The 18,790-nt window shown below is 36.7% G+C and overlaps 1 protein-coding gene across 1 annotated transcript in view; it reads right to left on the bottom strand.

Moving 5' to 3' along the window:
- Positions 1 to 18,790, bottom strand: part of LOC121295178 (protein diaphanous homolog 2-like) — a 385,994-nt gene that overhangs the window by 79,937 nt on the left and 287,267 nt on the right. The window contains 1 exon segment of the mRNA XM_041219584.1: positions 11,800 to 11,924. Coding sequence (XP_041075518.1) covers positions 11,800 to 11,924 — 125 coding nt within the window.

Below are 18,790 nucleotides of genomic sequence, written 5' to 3'. Positions count from 1 at the left end.
AAATCACTTATATTTCTAGCATGTTATACAAGCATTAGCTTTGTACTGTTTGACTGCATATTATTTGAATATCCCACCCCACAAGACCAGAATCAGTAATTGAGGTCTAACAAAGTAAGAGACAGAGTAGAGTCCTACATTTATATACGAACACCAGACCCTGATTAGCCAGAGGAAAACTGGGTACTGTCACCCTGCTGGAGCTCTGATCAGACAGAACTGTGTCGTTTGTTTCAGAGGCCTCTGGGAGAAACAGTGTTGAGCAGCTACCTTGTTTGAGCAGCTCCGTGCAAGGTTGCTTATTAAACCATTAAAAAGTAAAATCCACACTGTATCCCCGGTTACACGTGCGGTCTATGCTCGCTAATTAAATCAAAACGGAGCTGACTGGTGAGGAGAAAAAGTGAAGCAGCAGTTCTGCCTTTTTTTTTTCCCCCGAGCACAAATGCAGAGTGAGTGGAGGGGACAAGTGACAAAGCAGACCAGGTGTGCCAGTCTACTCAGGAGAATTGGGTTGCATGAGAAATGCAGAAACCCTTAACCAGATAAGAAACTAACAAAAACGTTTGATATCAACATGCCAAGAAAACTGTGTACTTACTTTGCAATGGATTTGGTACTAAACAATATTGTTTAATATAGATATATGTTTTAAGGGACTATATGCTGGATTTGCCTTGAAAATATCACACAGCTAAGCCCTGTGGCAAGTATCTTGCTGCCAGTTGCCAGCTCTCTTTCAGCACAAGCTACAGATTTGTAGTAGTGTCTAGAATGATAGGATTTTACTGATTTTGAATTTTGCAGGTATAATTAGGAGTTACCAGCCAGCAGCTTAGATTGCTTTACGTTCTGTCACCTAAAAAGCTTCTTCAGTGTTATGTATCAATAAACAAACTGTTTGGGAACTATTCTGTTTGTTATGATGTGAATTCCAAAGGTACAGCCAGTAGTAAAGTGTGCTACTTGATACCACAGGAGATTACAGATATCCGGGCAAATGCATTAAACTTGTGATTCAAGGTAAGCCACAATACCTTAAAAGGGGACGGTAATAGTTAAATGGTCACAACATCCAAGTGTGACTATTCCCATGTGCAAGCAGAGAAAAAAAACATCCACACTGCCTGAGCGCCAGAATAAGCTTGGAAAAGAACACTTGTTTGGGACTGGGAGTGTCTTCTAGACAGGTTAATGAAAAAGCCTGTAATGGTTTAAAATGTAACACAGAGGTTCTACACAGCAGATGACAGCTAAGTAACATTCACTGCAATCACGCTGATGCACCCAATTAGAATCTTGAGACACTATCTCTATTACCAGGAGCTCTGAGGCTGCTAACAGATTTTTTGTTGCAGATAGGAACAGATGAAATAGTCAATAATCGCCAAGTTCATTTATTTTGCTAACGAACAAACCTGAGCACCAGGCTTCCTGTTTTAGGAAGATCAATTTCTGTTTTACCTGTGTATCACTTACAACTGATATGTACGACATAATGGGCTGATTGGAGAGATTGTAGCATCTGTTATGAAAATGAACAGTAAATCTTCTATGCTAGAGCTTGATTATGATCTCTAGGTCAGAGCTTCTCAAACTCGGTCCTGGGGAACCCATGTGGCTGCTTTTTACTTGTTTTCACCACTTAAATAGTTAGAGTTCAAGTTACTTATCAAATGTTATAGCTAACTTGAAATATGCAACTGTTCAAGAGGTGAAAACAAGTAAAAAGGTCTAATTAAGCAAATTATCGGTTCAATTAAGGGTCTAGTTAAGTAACTGAGCTCAGTTGGAACGAAAACCAGCAGCCACAGGGGGTCCCCAGGACCGACTTTGAGAAGCCCTGCTCTAGGTGCTAATGCTGCTTTGCACAAATTATTCAGTTTACTTTTTTTCTGTTTGTCACACAGATCACTCACACCAGGACTAGCACTGATGCCAAAACAAGAAACTTAAGAAAAGCAGAAAACACACCAGAGATATGCATTATTCCCAGGTCGTATTCACTATGCCAGGATATGGGAAAGTTTAGTTCAGAATTTGAATAAAAGTACGTAAGGAACATTTAATACTTTATTTTAGGCCAAATGCATATTCCTAATGATATTAAGCCCTTTGATCAGCAAATTCTCCCTGAAACATTCAACAGTGTGCTGCAGTAGTTCATGGCAATAAACTAGAATGAATGGCGCCACTGGTGAATATTTTAACCATTCATAGCTGAATAAATAGCACTTCATCAGCAGAAAACATTAAGTACACTTGTATTTTCCATTTTAGAAGTAATTGGTGCATCAATTGTAGCACCAGCCAGCAACGATCATTTTAAACAGTAAACTGCAACGGTTCACACTGGTAAAAATAGATGCAGCTGAATTGAATTGCTACATCTCTATTGACAGCTTGCCTTCTGCTCTCACTTCTGTAACCTGAATCTACAGCACAATAATGCTTTCTAAAAGGTTCTGACACACGCAGGGCAATAAAGCCTATTCAGCTAATGTAGTGTTCATAGAGATACAACAACAGCAGCGTTCAAGAAAAAAAATACAGAAATGATTACTGACTACTGGGATTTTGTTTTGCTACATGGAGATCATACAGAATTCCTCACGTTCCGTGCTTAGGAAACTTCATCTGTGTGACGGCAAGAACTGGACCGTCCGGTACCTGATATAGTTTTTCGTCATCTCTAAACTTTACAGCCAGAAAGTAGACAGGGAGAGACAGAGGTGAAACATTTAAATGTAGCACAGGAGAAGTCTTCGGAGATTTATAATGCTTCACTTTTCTGGCCCTGCTTTAAAATTGCATGGCTCCCTTCTTCCATACAGCTCGCTGTCTCATACCAGGTGAAACAGAAAATCTTCATTGTTCACTCAGCCTAAATCAGCTGCCCTGCTGCAATGGATGATCTCTAGCCCTGGGCAGAACTTGGCAGCCATATGGTTTCAGTAACTGCATTTCAAATCAGCACCCCTGGACTGAAGGAATCTCCTATGAAAAGCGAGGAAAGGTGCCGAGATCCGTTCCAGACAGCAGGCCTTCAGACCCATGATCCTTGTCCTTTAAAACAAGCTGGTAAACAGAACACTAGGTCTGTACCGACATCAGAACTATTATACATACACGGGACCAAGAGCCATCCAGTATGTGAAAGTGCTGACAGTGTGGAACTCCTGCTCTGTGTGCAACTCATGTGCAGTTAATTTATTATTATTATTATTATTATTATTATTATTATTATTATATATTATTAGTAGTAGTAGTAGTAGTAGTTATTTTTAGTGTTATTTAGTTTCATTGATGCTTTTAGTTACAAAAACAAATTAGGGGTGAGCCAATAACAATGTAATAGAAAGAAACAAATATAATAGTAAATAAATAATAATAATAATAATAATAATAATAATTAATTTTTCTTTTCATTAACAGGTACAGTCATGGCAAACTTGAACACACAATGTATAGTGTTGATGACTTTGTGGACTTCATGTATGCAAATCATGTGCAAAGTGCTTACAGTGCTGCAGAATCCTTCCATTAAAAATACCCATATAAGTCAAATTCACACAACAGCATCCTTTGTAGTTGTGAAGTTAAGCGGAGATAAACATGATCTTCGATTTAGTTTGATACAATTTAGTCTCCTGCCACATCTACTTAAAACAGGATCAATGCTATTATAATTAAATCAGAAACAGTACATAGATCAGTCATCAAAAGAAGCGATATGGTACAAGCTTTCTCCCAGTTAGACTCTGTGTCAATAGTACTTCAGTGGTTGTGGTGTAGTTGCCTATGTCTATGACATTCTGCTGTTCCTGAACAATGCTAATCTATAGGGCAGTGCTACTGGCTGGAACTTTTCTCAGCATGTCCAAGATTTGTATCAACAAAAAAAACACACTAAAACTAAGAAGAAAGCAATTAGGTTAGTTTAGTTATTTGACACCATTAGTTACTACATTTTACTGCATTCGAAACAACCCTTTTATCAGAATCTTATAATTTGATTATAGTTTCAACATGTTTTCTAACAGAACGGCTGAAGATGGAGAGCACGGAGAGGAGATTGTGAGTTGAGAATTGTTTTGACGACCAAGATAAGAAAAAGAAGAAAATCATTTTAAATACAAAAGCAGAGTCTGAAATTTGCATCAATCATGGTATTACAATAAGACACGTTATTCAGAACTTGTCTCAAACGATCAAGGTAACATAAAACCACCTAACACAAATTTAACATATTCAAAATATGCTTGTTCTTATATAGGGTCAAATCTGAACTTATTAAAAAATAATTTTAATTAAAAAAAAAAAAAAATACACTTTTAATTCACTATAGCTCTGTACTGGGGATTGTTTTTTTCATGATATGCAAAAATAGCAGGCAGTTATAATTCAAATACAACTTCCAGATCTCCCCACAGACCACAGTCAGCTTTCAGTGACACTCCAGTGACAATTGATTATTCATCTGTAACGCACAGACACAAGTCTGTGGCAATGCTTTCCTTTAAAGTAATTCAAATTAGCACATCAGAAAAAGCAGTGAGAGACAAACTAGGGCAGAATACCAACACTGGATCCTTTTGAGAGCTTGTCTATCAGATCTTGCTTAAAAGCTGACCATAGCCCGTTTAGGGAATGCGCTTAAAGCTAATTGCCCTTCGCAACCTGCCAGCAACTAGCAAGGGCTTTACAATGCCCATTTAAAAGTATTTTTTCCCCCTCTCCTTCATTACTACAGCAAATGAACACAAGAGCCAGTGCTGCAGAGACAAAGAAGTTGAATGTCCTCAGTGGGACCTGAACTCATAACACTGCTGTGCGGAGATCACTAAAACACTGCCGGTAAAGGTTTTATCACAGTCTGAGGCAAGCCAAATTACTGATCGCTTTGAGAAAATGTATGGTACACAGTTTTGAGTTTGGCTTAAAGAGATTATTTCTACTGGGTACATTTTAGAACCCCTCTTCTGCCGTTTTGTCGGTGCAACAAGGGCTTTTTTCTTCCTTAATTTATTTGAGTTTCACAAAAATTCTTGCTAAGGGGCAGCTGTAAAAAGTTCTGTTCAGGTTCCTTTAAATATTGTCGAGGGTGGGTAAATGGGAAATACGACTAAGACAAGCACGTTGCACTTTACCCAGTAATCCCTCATCGCGCTGTTACTGCCACTGTGTGCAAGTCATGTTCTAGATGCTTTCTCTTTTAATAATTGAATTATTGTAATAAAATGCATTTACACACGGTGAAGGAGCATTGTAATTAATTATACAGCATGTGTTAATGATTATTTGACTGTACATTTAGTACATTAAAACTTGCAAAAAATATATAAATGATTTAGCGTCCCAGTTCCCAGTACCATCACTGTTGTATAAATATTGTTTAACAGAATGAGTGAACAAACACTGTTTGCCTATACAGGGAGAGAGGCACGTTTTCCAATATTGTTATGTGTAATTGAGTTAAGCAAATGTAAATTAACTGCGTTATCAATCGTTAGTAGTAGGCTTGTGTGTGTAAAAAAAGGGTACTGTAAATCTATCATCTGCAGTATTTTGAGGCAGCTACCGAACTACGTCTGCTGCATCACTAGATCGAAAATAAAGTTATTGCTAGCAAAAATTCTGATTTGCAAATATAAATAAACAGTATACATAAACACACACTTGCAGAACAGAGGGGCCCCTTTTTCTTCAGCTAACCTAAATAAAATAACATTCATTAAGTTACCTTTGTTAGTCTGAAACTTGAAGGCAAAACAATTTCAGAAGATATTTGAAGATATATATATATATATATATATATAGAGAGAGAGAGAGAGAGAGAGAGAGAGAGAGAGAGAGAGAGAGAGAGAGAGAGAGAGAGAGAGAGAGAGAGAGAGTACACTTGATGCAGTGAGAATGTAACAAAAGTCACAACATGTTCTGGAACATTTAACAAAAGTTTCCAAAGTAGTAAGCAACAAGTACTGAAGATCTACTCTCACATAATGACCTTCCTGAAGCAGAAACATACCTCCTAAATTTATTAATTAATCAATTAATTAAAATCCAAAATGTGCATTTGTCCTTAACAATGCTATAACCTAGACAGTGATGTCCATGGGAATGAACTCGGGTTATGAAGCTGCATTCAACAGACAGGTAAAGGCTGTCAACTCACTAATTTAATCCAATTAGTTTTTCTTTTTGTAAACTAATAGTTCATTAGAATGTCTTGTGGTTCACAAGTGCAGTAAATAATTACTAATGCACCAGACAATTAGTTTGAACACATGGTATGTCATCAAGAAGGGACCGTTTCAAAACAGAGCACAATGGAGAAAATTAAACAACGCAAATGTGTAGTGCCGTATATGGTTTTGATATAACATAACCATATTCTGAAAATAACAAGTCTGATTATGTCAAATATACTACTGCATGTTGTATTTGGGAGACTGGCAAGCAGATTTCAAAGTAGGGTTTGCCCACTTATATACCACACATAATGAACAGCTTAAGTGAGATCAAAACCAGGATTTTAGTCTTACTGTATTTCTTTTAAATGATCTAGCCCCAGAGATATCTTTGTCCATAACCTCTAACCAACCCCACAAAAACACACATACGTGAACTCGCCAGTTCCCATATAATTAAAATGCAGGGAAAAAGCTTGCTGTTAAACAAAGCCTGAATTCTAGCAAATTAAAAAGCTCATGAAATGCATTTCTGCATAAAACTGTAAAATAAATCAGCATGAATTTCTATTACGGTCTGAAAGTGCCCAACACAGGTTTTAATAAACTGGTCAATTATACATTTCCATGCTAGCTTTCACACTGATTCTACTGCCTCAAGCCCTATCCCTCTCTCATTATATTTCTGTATAACTCTTTACTGCATGGGTCTTTCTGTGCCAGTTCAGCCAGCATTTTAATATGCTCCCCGCTGGAGCATCTTACCCTTTCCCAGCGAGTCATGATTTTCCTATTTTGAAATTTCAGAAAAAAAACAAAATACACTCTTTTTTTTTTGCACTGATAAATCATATACAAATGATTTATTTTGCACAAGTTCCCATTTCTATATATATATATATATATATATATATATATATATATATATATATATATATATATATATATATATATATATAAATTCAGTAATCGCATGGAGAAATACAATGTACCAAAGTATTTCTTCTTGTCAGAGCTCTGAGATGGAATTGCATTGCTAAACATGGCACGACATTTATTTTTTCATATTCTTACAATACATATACACTGTTAACACAAGTTTGTAGGAAAATTTGAGATTTGCTAGTCCGAGACGGTAATACCAATGTGAAATATATAGTGGAGAACCTATACATACATGTCCATATACATATACAGTGTTTTAAATACTGGGTATTACTTTCTGAAAGATTTGTGCACATGTTTTGGCTGACAATCTTTTCAATATAATGTACAGACCCTTTTTTCCAAAGTCCTCTCCTAATCAAAGTTGTACTGAGTGGATTATGACTTTAAATATTTCATGTTGAATAACAGAGTTCAGTTCTAGATACCTGGGGGTCATTTACCTCTCTGTTAAGTCATACTCTACACCACAGGTGGCCAACTCTAGTCTTGGAGAGCCACAGTCCAGCAGGTTTTATAGATAACCCTTAATCATCAATTTGTAAAGACTTGGAACAATTTCATTTTGACTAATTAGGCAGTATTGTTTTCAATTGATGTAGTAATTTGGTTCAATTATGTAATTTAGAAATAATTTGGAACAAAAACCTGAACACCCTGCAACTCTCATGGACCAGAGCTGACCCCTCCTGATTTAATTGAACAATTAACTTGCAGCTTACATTCTACAGAAATTGATAATTTGAGGGTTACCTATGAAACCTGCTGGATTGTGGCTCTCCAGGGAGAAGGGTTGGCCACCCCTGCTCTACTCACTATAATTTCACTTGACTTGGTTCTCCTGGCAGAGAAGTGTACCATGCCTTTATTACTGACACAATCAGGACGTATTAACCCCAAAGACTCATTATTGAAAATCTACTTTTCAGAAAGTTTACATGGCTTTTACTTTTCAAGGAAGGCCCTTTAGGCATTGTGACAGAAGTAGAATATGGTCATGATCTCATGGGGTAGGGTGCACCTGCAGACACAGCAATTGTTATTTTTTTGTTTTTATTGATGTGTTTATGCAGTAGTGCTGCATCATGCTTTAAAAGGTACTGAAATCAAAATGTTGAAACAGGCATTTAATAAAAGTAGCAATTTGTGTGTGTGTGTGTGTGTGTGTGTGTGTGTATATATATATATATTTGTCTGAATGAAGGATCTCATTTTCCTTTCTACCTGCCCTACCTGTGAAAGCCATACCTTGTGGAATTATTTCCAACACACTGAACCGACGCGGCACGGTTTAATTAGTTTCATCTTATGTGTTTTACTGATCTCTCTTCCACTGTAGAGTTCTGACAGCACGAGAAGTTACTTCAAAAATATTTCAGCACTGCTCGTTATAGAAGTCATAAATGTATTCTTTTTTTCTTTTCTCCTTTTCCCGAACGTAACGACTGATCGATAGATAACCTGATTGATTGTTTTGTAATAACTACACTCTATCCGGACTGAAGCAATCTTTTTTTTTTCCTGGAAAGAGAGATACATTGTTACACATCGCTCTTCTTTCTTTCGGTGGCAGTCTCTCTGCGACAGCACACAGCTGTATTTCTCTTCAATTCTCAGATGGCAGATTTGTCTTCTCAGTGCTCTGCTGGGTAGACACTATTTACTGAAACAGCTGAGAATAAAGGCTGTTGAAGAAGGGGAGGGGAGGGAGGGTTACCTTTAATTATGTGAACCAGAGAACTGACTTCATGTTTGTTAAAATGATTAATGTTCGACATCCTTAGACTTTCTCCTTCTAAAACAATCAGTACCTGCATTGACAACCTGAATCATTCTTTATGAAGGTTTTTATTCCCCTCTAATCATATTTGAAACAAAAAACAAAGAAGTCTTGGCACTGTCCATTTAAAGAACGTTTTCTCCTTCCATCAGAAGCCTTCCTTAGGATCCATTCTGTAGGTAGACTCCTTAATAAAGTGGGAATTTTAAGTCAAGTAGCTGCTCGTGCTAATTTTAATAAACTACTTCTTCAAACCAGAATCGAGTTAAGTTGGATTAAATTTAATATTACCCTCTGGAATACAATATTTATATGAATCCACTGACAAAATAAATGTGGCTGTTTAGAATCCTGGCGGCTTGAGTTTTTCAGTTCAAATGTCAATTATCCCCAAGGCAAGATTGAAACTGGGGACAACCTACTGAGCGCGTCTCCTTTACACCCCTGCTACCCCCAATTTGTTAGCCACTTCCAATCCAAAGAGACCCTCAGGGGTTACCAGGCCCATGGGAAATGACAAGTTAAGCAGAATATCAAAGATTATTGCATGGAGACGAATGAGACAAGCCAACTCATCCATCACCTCAAAGGTAGGTATTCCAGGGCTCCAAACTTCTTTACTCCCATATGAGTCAGTCCCTGAACTAATACAAGCCCACATGGGCCATGTCACTTAATAAAGAGTATCGCTAAATTATATATTACATACCAGCTATGTTCATAAACACAATATAGATACATAAAGGCCGGATGACACTAAGGAGCATATATATATATATATATATATGCCCACAGATGAAATAACTAATATATATGCGCCATACTATATATATGCGCCCATCCAAATTAAATAACTAATGCACTGCAGGCAGAGATGGCTATCCAGTATAAGGCTGCTCTTCATCTCAGTCTGAGATTTGACATACACAGAGCTAACACAACCAGTTTAATTAACTGACTGAAGTACAATTACAAGTACAATTTAAATAGTACTAATAATGTTAGAAGAAGGTTTAGATCGTACCTACACTTGTTACATGGGTACAAACAACAACATTATATTTATAAGAGGTTAGTTAAATAGATGTAGTTCCATCCTCATAGCATGCTAAGTGCATGCTGTAAATATTGGTAACTGTATTTTGAAGTGTATCCAATAATAATAATAATAATTTGTTTTCAGCATCTAACTATATAAACCTAAGGAGTAACTATTAAATAAAAAACTATTTTGTTTACTACTACTGTTTCTCTGGCTCATACCAAGAAAAGCTTGCTCCCAATATCAATTTCTTTCACCACACAGGTACTTGGAAATGGATAGGTTTAACACAACTGAACAGCCCTGATTTCCACAAACCAGCTGCATGCCTGCATGTGTTCTAGTTGGATGCAGATGAACAGAGACAGGGTGATTTCACTTTTTTCTCAATTCTCTTTTTATTTTATTTTTGCAATTGTTGTAAGCATCGGGACCTAATCTCTGTTCTTGCTGAACAACTGAACATCAGAAAAGTAAAGAAGCTATTTGCCAAAGCTGTGCATTTGTATTTCCAGTTTTACAGCCGGGTAAAATGAAAGGCACACAAAAGCAAAACTCCCAGCCACACAGGGAGTCAATGTGTAGTTTGGCAATTGGGGCACCTAACCCTCAATTAATCTGATAGTGCCTCCTTCATGATGTGGCAGGACTCATATTCACTTCAGAACCCAACCTTAACCCTGCCCTTGTTGCCATGGTAGCTTGTATAGAGTATAGAGCTTGAACATATTCTGCTTGCTGTATGCCACAACCCAACTCAAGAAAACCCCATCCCTGACATTAATCATATCAAGTTTCTACCTCACTTTATTCTCAACATACAGTTTACATCACCTGTTTGAAAATCACACCTAATTTGTATCTCCCTTCAACGACATCATCAATTCAAAACAAGCACATCAGCCACTTAATGTAACCCTTCAAAATATAACACAACATAAATATGGTGTAACTAAGACAGAGCTGATAGAATAAACAAAGTTTAATAATAATTATTACATAGCGATCCTCTGTGTATGGATTACATCAACACACGTAGCTCGTAAACTTGTCCCAATATTCCCTCATTCACATCCACCAAGGTATATTTGCAGTCACTGTAGGTGTCTTACTGTGGTCTACATCGAGTTTAAAATGTCTTCAAAGAGGTAAAGGTCAAGGAAATCCAATTTAAGAAGGTGATCACTTACCTCTCTCAGGACGCACACAATCTTTTTAATAATAAACTATGTTCAATTGTTAACCATGTAGGAGAGCAAGACAGTACAAGAGAAACCGTCTATAATGACCACCTTTGAAAAAATGACAGCTGGCAACTTAAATATTATAAATCTTGAAGTCACTTTTACGAACATTTAGGCTCAGGAACATCACCTTGTGCACAGAAAATAATAAAAAGATCTATGCATGGGAAGTCCCACCACGAAAGCCGCTTTAATCTGCTTGGTTTTACGAAGCTTTCATGAACCCCTGAATTTAGTAGTAATCTTTAACGCTATTTGTCCAAACTTTTGGTTTCTATTTGATACAATGACAAGAAGTAATTTGAAAATCTACAGCAGGGTTTGAGGTGTTCATATAAACTATTTCACTCAAGGCATACAGAATAAGTAGACAACGAGGAAGCCCATGAAACCCAAAACAACCTTTGCCATCAGCTTATGAAGCAGCATGTTTTAGGTGACATTTGCACCTTGTCAGTAGTTCTACAGTATCTACAAAGTTTAAATGTTCACTACTTAGTCCCTTATATTTAGTTACTTTGAAAAAAACATGCTCTGTAATTGTTCCTAAAATGCCATGGGTTAGGGAGAAAGACTGAACCACCACAGAAAGGATATAGCCATCTTTTGAACAAACTTATCAGGATCGTTGTCATTATTGGGGAAGTTTTTGATGTCATTCTCCAGGCGCTGGATTTGTCGCTCCATGGTGTCGAGACTGGCCTTCAGGATCTGGGCAGAGACTAGAGAAGGAGAAAGATAATCACATTGAGAAAGGCAGGCAGCATATGGAATCGATACTAGCCAGATGAGGCGAGTGATGGAGAATACAGTTAATGTTTCTACTGTACTATGGATTTAAACTGTACTGTATATGAGGATGTAAAGCAATAACAAAATACAGATTATGTGCATGCCTAGAATGAGTTCATAAACATTAACTTGATTTCTTACCCAAGTTAACTCTTACCCATTAAAACCTGCTGTCTCTTTTGACAGCAGATTGTATATCTGGCCTATTGTATATCTAGCCAAATGCTGGGAGAAGTACTGGCTAAAAGTCCAAAGACAAATCTACAGTTTTTAGGGTTGATTTTATCGATTAGAAACTTAATATTTAGCCAAACGACATACTGCAGTATTGTTAATCATAGCTTCAAAGTGAAATTCTATAAGACCTGCTGTAATGCACTGTGGCCAAGCAATAAAGCAAATCTTCATGTACTGTATTTTTTTTAAGCAAATGAATCAGTCTTGAAATGGAACCAAAACTACCATGGTGCAATTCTGTTGTCATTAAAGTAATATGAAGAATAAACAATTATGGAGTACTGATCTTGCGACTAGGTTTTGGGTCTTGTTCATTAATCTGGCTATAATCAGCTATTAGTGTGAGGCTCAAGACCCCTTTCCTAGAGTATTCAAATAATCTTTTCATGTCAGAACTTCAAACGATCTTGCAGTGTCTGTAAGGATCAATGCAAATGATAGCACATGCTTGAAATTACTGCACAGCTTTAGTACTATTGGCACTTGCATATTAAAACAATATTCTTCTAAGTATTTATTTCAATTAGTGTGATAGGGTCATTCAGCCAACATGCCCATGCAATCCGTGTCATCTCAAAGACTTAAAGCAAAGATGCTCATTAATGTAGTGGTGATTGTTTTGCAATGTAGATATGTTATTATTAGAAGCAAGGATGAAAACAGGATTTGTGATCAATCAAAAGGAGAGGAAAATATATTTCGGTCGAGACTAAATCTTGTGATCTGAATAACCAAGAACGAAAGCTTGATTTTCTGCTGCTTACTTGCTGAAGCACTGCTTGTTTGCAGAAGGAGATTTCTTATTGGAATTTAGGGCAATGTCAATGCTTTACGTCACAAAATAGCAAATAACTAAATATATTAACCTTATTGGCAACTAGTTTTGTAACATTAACAGTTGTATTTTTCTTTCTCAAAAAAGGCCACTCAGGTATTTAGGTGTTCACTTAAGGGGGAAATGTGTGATCTGGTATCAAAGGTGACCTACAATAAGTGTTCAATAATAGGTATCAAACTCACCCTTTGTCTACACAATTATTTTCTTGGAAAATGTAGCTACTACAACGCAGCTGCTGTAAATCTGAAACTCTTACTAACTGCTGCTGCTCCCTGCAAGACACCTCTGTTAAATGAGACATTTGTCACAGTGGGATAGCAACACTATTAGAAAAGAAGTACAAAGCTGGTATCTCAGATTGAATTCCTAATTTCTTTTTTTTTTTTTAAATACATATATCTATCACTATAAAATAACATACATACTGTATATATTTTCAAAATATAATTTACATTTATTAGGCTCAAACATGAAAATCCCTGTAATGAATCCTAATTTTTGCTCCACTGTGCAATTTTGACTTCATAAAAGCTTAAATCTTTAGCTAAGCTTTCCCTACCCCCACCTCCAAAGACTTGTAAAAGCTAAAATCTTAGCTAGCTATTATATACCCCCATATCCAATATATATATATATATATCTATTATATATATATATATATATATATATATATATATATATATATATATATATATATATATATATATATAGACAGACAGACAGACAGACAGACACACACACAGTGTATGTGTGTACATTCTAGGATTTGGCTGACCGTGTCTGATGTGTTAAATACTGCTTACATCTGGCTGGAGACAGCATCGTTCCACTATTGCAATGTCTTTCAGGAGACTGTTTGGTAAATCTGTTACAAGGAGTATTTATTTCATCTAGAATGGTTTCATTTAACACGCTCCTGTTTTTTGGCTCATAAAAAAAAAAGTCCAGGCCTTCATGAAACAAGTGTGAATGTGCACCACAAAACACCAAATCATCAGCTCTAATGTGAAGATGTCACCATTTTATTCAGCCATTTGTTCTGACAGACCTGTTCCAATTTGGATTTACGGCGAGGAGGGGGTGGGGCTCCAATATTTCATCCATCCTTCATTACTTTCAAAGGTTAAAAAGGAGATTGAGATTTATTTGCTAGATGCCTGTGTTCGCAATAAAAGAGAAACATTTTTAATTGATCTATCTGCTCTGGGTAAATTGATAGTGGTCTATGAGAAATTAACTGTATAAAAAGGTAAGACTGGAATACAATCTATCATGAGGCACTTCAGGTGTCCCTTTCTGGGTGTGACCAGTTTAGACCTTTGGGTTACCCTTGTCATGTCTGTTATTAGCAAAAGGCGATGCAGTAACTAACAAAGCTGGTAAGTTATAAGACCCTTGTTAGATTAAGATTTCATTTCTGAGAAAAAGTACTAACTGCAATATCAAGCTCTATCAACCACTCGAGTGTCATTATAACAGGTCCATTACTTCCAGTCAGATACACTTGCTCCCCACGAATGAAAACCTTTAGGGGGTAGGGAATAGCAGGCACATACAGTATCTGCAAGGCAATTAGCGATAGAATGAGCTCCAGACTCCACCAGCCCCAGAATCAAGAGAATCCAGTGCTTCAATGTCTCTGCTAATAAACTAGTTTACCATCTTTTGTGAAATCCAATAAAGACTGCTTTCACTTCGAGCCTGGTTTGTGATTAGGTAGAATTCACTGCAACCTGAATAGACCAAATGAGACAATGTTTTCAGTATAAGCAACACGGTCTGAAATGACTACTCAAATTCTTCTGAATTTCAGGGACTATTACTGATTTAGGTCACTAGTAGATAGAGTCTCCAGCATGTCTACATCATCTAATATGAACAGACTTTACAATTCGACAATTTGACAGAATGTTTTGGAAATGAGCAACCACAAAGCTTGAAAAAAAAAATCACCCAACTAATTCCATTGAGGTTTTTGAAATACCAACATTTAAAAAAGAATGTAGCAATCTGTACTTTAAAGTAGCTATATTAGCAGCAGTAGCTAGTACAAGCATTGTCTGAAGATGTTCAAAGAAGCAATTAACTACTTTTTCATTTTTCCAACAACATTCGTTCACACGGCCCATTGACTGTATATGTTTTAGGAAGCAAGGAATTCAAACACGGTGATGCTGTCGTAGCTAAGGAAATGTGTACAGAGTTCACACACTAACACTCCTAAGTAGTGCTGAGTAAGTACAAATAAAGCAATTTCATAAGCATATACAGAACAAAAATAGGTAACCTACAAACCAGGTTTTAACACATGGGACATAACGTGGTTGATTTACTTTAAAAACCAAACCAAACCAAAAAACTGTCATGTAAGAGGTTAAAGAAAGGATGGATAAAACAAAGAGAATATCTGTGGCAGTTTCACTCAAGTTTATCAATACTTTACTGACAGTTTCGTGATTTTTTTTAATAAACTGTCTATTTGACATACTGGGTTCAAAGTTCAGTTTTATACACAATACAAAGGATGTCTAAGAAAACAGACAGTACCAGTCAAAAGTTTCAGTACACCTGCTTGAAACCAGGTTTTTCATAATTATCTATGCTTTTAACTGTATAAACTTATCTATAAATGCTTAATATTTCATTATATGATATGTGTACTTATATAAGCAGATAACACAGTGTAACAATTTTATTTTTTTTTTTGTTCCTAGGTAGTAAGTGTTATTTCCTAATTGCTTATGCCTCAAAAGTATAGAAAATGGCTATTATTCCCCACAGACTTTGCTTTTGTGACCAGGACAGGTAAATTTCAAAATATCACTATTTCCAATGAGAAAACGGGCAAATGTGTGTCTTTTCATTCACATAAAGTCAGAAAAAAACAACATATGAATCCAAATTAACATGTATTTATACTAAAGTAATACAAAAATGACTACAAAAGATTTAGAAGCGAGTAGTTTTTCGAGATTTACAATTACACTGTAAATGTACAGTATAATCGTAAATCTCAAAAAACTACTCAAAAAAAGTTTTCCCATGTATATAGAAAAATGCTAGCATGAGCAGAAATTGCTTTTATAGTTCTGCATCAGACATGTATCTAACATGTCATTTCCTGATTGCTACATCAAAAATACTGGATACCTCCATGCATTACCATATTACTGCCATCAAGAATGTTGTCTTAAAACAGCAGTTTCTGTAATTTGTAGCATTTCCACCTCTGTAAAGTGCTATCTAATCTACTACTAACGCAGTCCCAGTATCTATTGTAATGGAAATGTATGTTCTGTTCTGAACCCTGAGCTGTAAAATACCATGTATACTGTATGCAATTTACAATTCGCAGCAACAAGCATGGCTATTCACATTTACAGAATTTTGAGACAACTTTGAAAAGAATACTTCAGGGATCAATTCTGCACATGATTCAACAATCCACGCTCTAATGCAGCGATTCCCTAACGAAGGACTTTAAACGCCTGGTGAGAAATGTGTTTTTCCCCCCGATCTCAAACACGGACTGCAGCAGAGAAGAGCACTCATTAACTTCATCCTTGTAGGCTACTTTGTAGAACTGTCAGAAACATAACTGTGAATTTAAACTGGCTTTCAAATCAGTCAATCAAACCCTGACTGAATAATCAGTGACAACAGTTCCTCATTTTAAAATGGGCGCTTTACAAACAAGATTCACAAAAATACATTACCTAGCCATTCCCTAGTGAAATCTCTATCTTAAACTTTGTTGTATCCTATTGTCTCCTGCAACTAGTATAGAATTTTTTTTTTTCTCTAGCACTGATTTTCTTGTAGTTAAATTAAGGGGGAAAAAAAGCATTTCTGACACTAGTTCCAATTGCTTTGAGAAACCATTCAAATGAGTGCCTCTCTATAGACACCTGTTTGTAGAGACCACATGTAGATGGTTCCTGGGGTGTTTGTCTGAAACAGGTTTATTAGCTCTGTAAGATACACACATTATTTTGTAAAAATCGGTAAATTGCATTAAGATTGCTTATTCCCGGTGCTGCTTACCTGCAAAATCTCCACCTCTCTTAATGTGTGCCTCTTACTGGTTATCAAACTTTTTAAATAGTCTGTCCCTTACCCCAAGCAAAGCAGTACCTCTCGTTCCCTGACACTTATCCTTTATTTCAAAGGATTTGCTACAGAACAAATACGCAGCTAGAAACAAAACTGATATTCCCCACACAGGTTCCCCAAAGGAGACCACAAACACTGCTGCGCTGGTGATAATGCAATACTATTGTGAGGTGTTTCTTGGTGCAAGGACTCTTGACTCAATGACAAACTGTTCCTGCAGTGAATGCACAGAAAGTTTTGCATTAGCTGTCAATTGTTTGTTTTAAGATAACAGACAAAAAGCTGAAAAACTTTCGCTTTTTAGACAAGGGCAACACAACATCAAAACATAAGTGACAATGGATGCATAAATAAATAACATGGGGTTTCGGTTTAAACACAAGATCTAAAGAAGAATACCCAGAACCAATTACGACTTTATTTAATAGGTTTTGATTGCAGGTATTCAATATGTAGAATAGCTACTCAAGTTCAAGGGTACTCAACATTCTTGTCTCTTGTCTCAAATGTTTTGCTAAGAAAGAATATTTTTCATTATGTGCTTTAAACATGCATGCAACCACTTAGCACTTGCAGAAATTGCTGATTGACAAATCCCATTGTTTGACAAATCCTTATCCTGCTGCCATGTAGTAACCTTGCCCAGGAGGTGACAAATATTTTGTCCACCAGACTTTTAAAAAAAAATAAATTTAAGGTACCCACCTTTCAACCAAACATAAGGCTAATGAAGCTATGTTAGTCGTGAAGGTCCATAGTACAAAGTAGTTCAAAAGTGAGGAGCAACATACCTGGATAAATTGCTCTCCTGGAATTTATCAAACATATCAGCTAACATCGTGCTTGCTGTACAAATTATATATGTTACATAGAATGTTTTTTTGTTTTTGGTTTTTTTACTACTTTGTATAGTGGTGAAGCTGTCACCCAGGAACTCAGTTGAAACCATGTTCAAAGGTAAAGAGGTACACAGGTAGTCTTTCAAACTGGTAGCTTTGAGGTGAAAGGCTGTGCTTCCCAGCGCATCACTCCACCACACATTCCTAGTTATGCAATACAAGCGCCATATACCCTCAGGCTGATGCCAATCAGTCAACCTCTCAATGAAAAGCCTCAGTGAATAGGAGCAGGCATGCAGTGTGTATAGTGTTCGATGTGGAAAGCATATTCTCTTTCACCTTCAGAAAAACAGCAACAGTGAAAGACAAAAGGTCAGACAGGAAGGACATGCCAATTCCAGGATCCCACGTTACACAGGTGGGGGAGCTAAACATTCATCCAGTCAGTCGACATGGGAATTGACAAGTCTGGCACTTTGCATCTGTGGAGGTACGGGCCCAGTGGGAGGCCAGCTTGAGCAGGAGACCCTGTTCACTTTATAAGCTGCCACAGGCTTCCAGCCACCTGGGACCTACACCAAATGCTGTTCAAGCTTTTATAAAGCTCATCACTGCACAGAAGAATGCTACTGGTGTTGATGTTTCCAGTACTATGGAGCAACATTAATTGGATCTGGTGCACCCATTTCTGGAAATACACACACAGAAAACAGTTTTAATCAAGTACGTAATCAACGTTTTATCAGGGTGGATACCTATTTTAAACTAT

This window comes from Polyodon spathula, chromosome 20, assembly GCF_017654505.1.
Source record: "Polyodon spathula isolate WHYD16114869_AA chromosome 20, ASM1765450v1, whole genome shotgun sequence".
Taxonomy (NCBI): domain Eukaryota; kingdom Metazoa; phylum Chordata; class Actinopteri; order Acipenseriformes; family Polyodontidae; genus Polyodon; species Polyodon spathula.
This window is presented reverse-complemented; position numbering and strand designations above follow the sequence as displayed.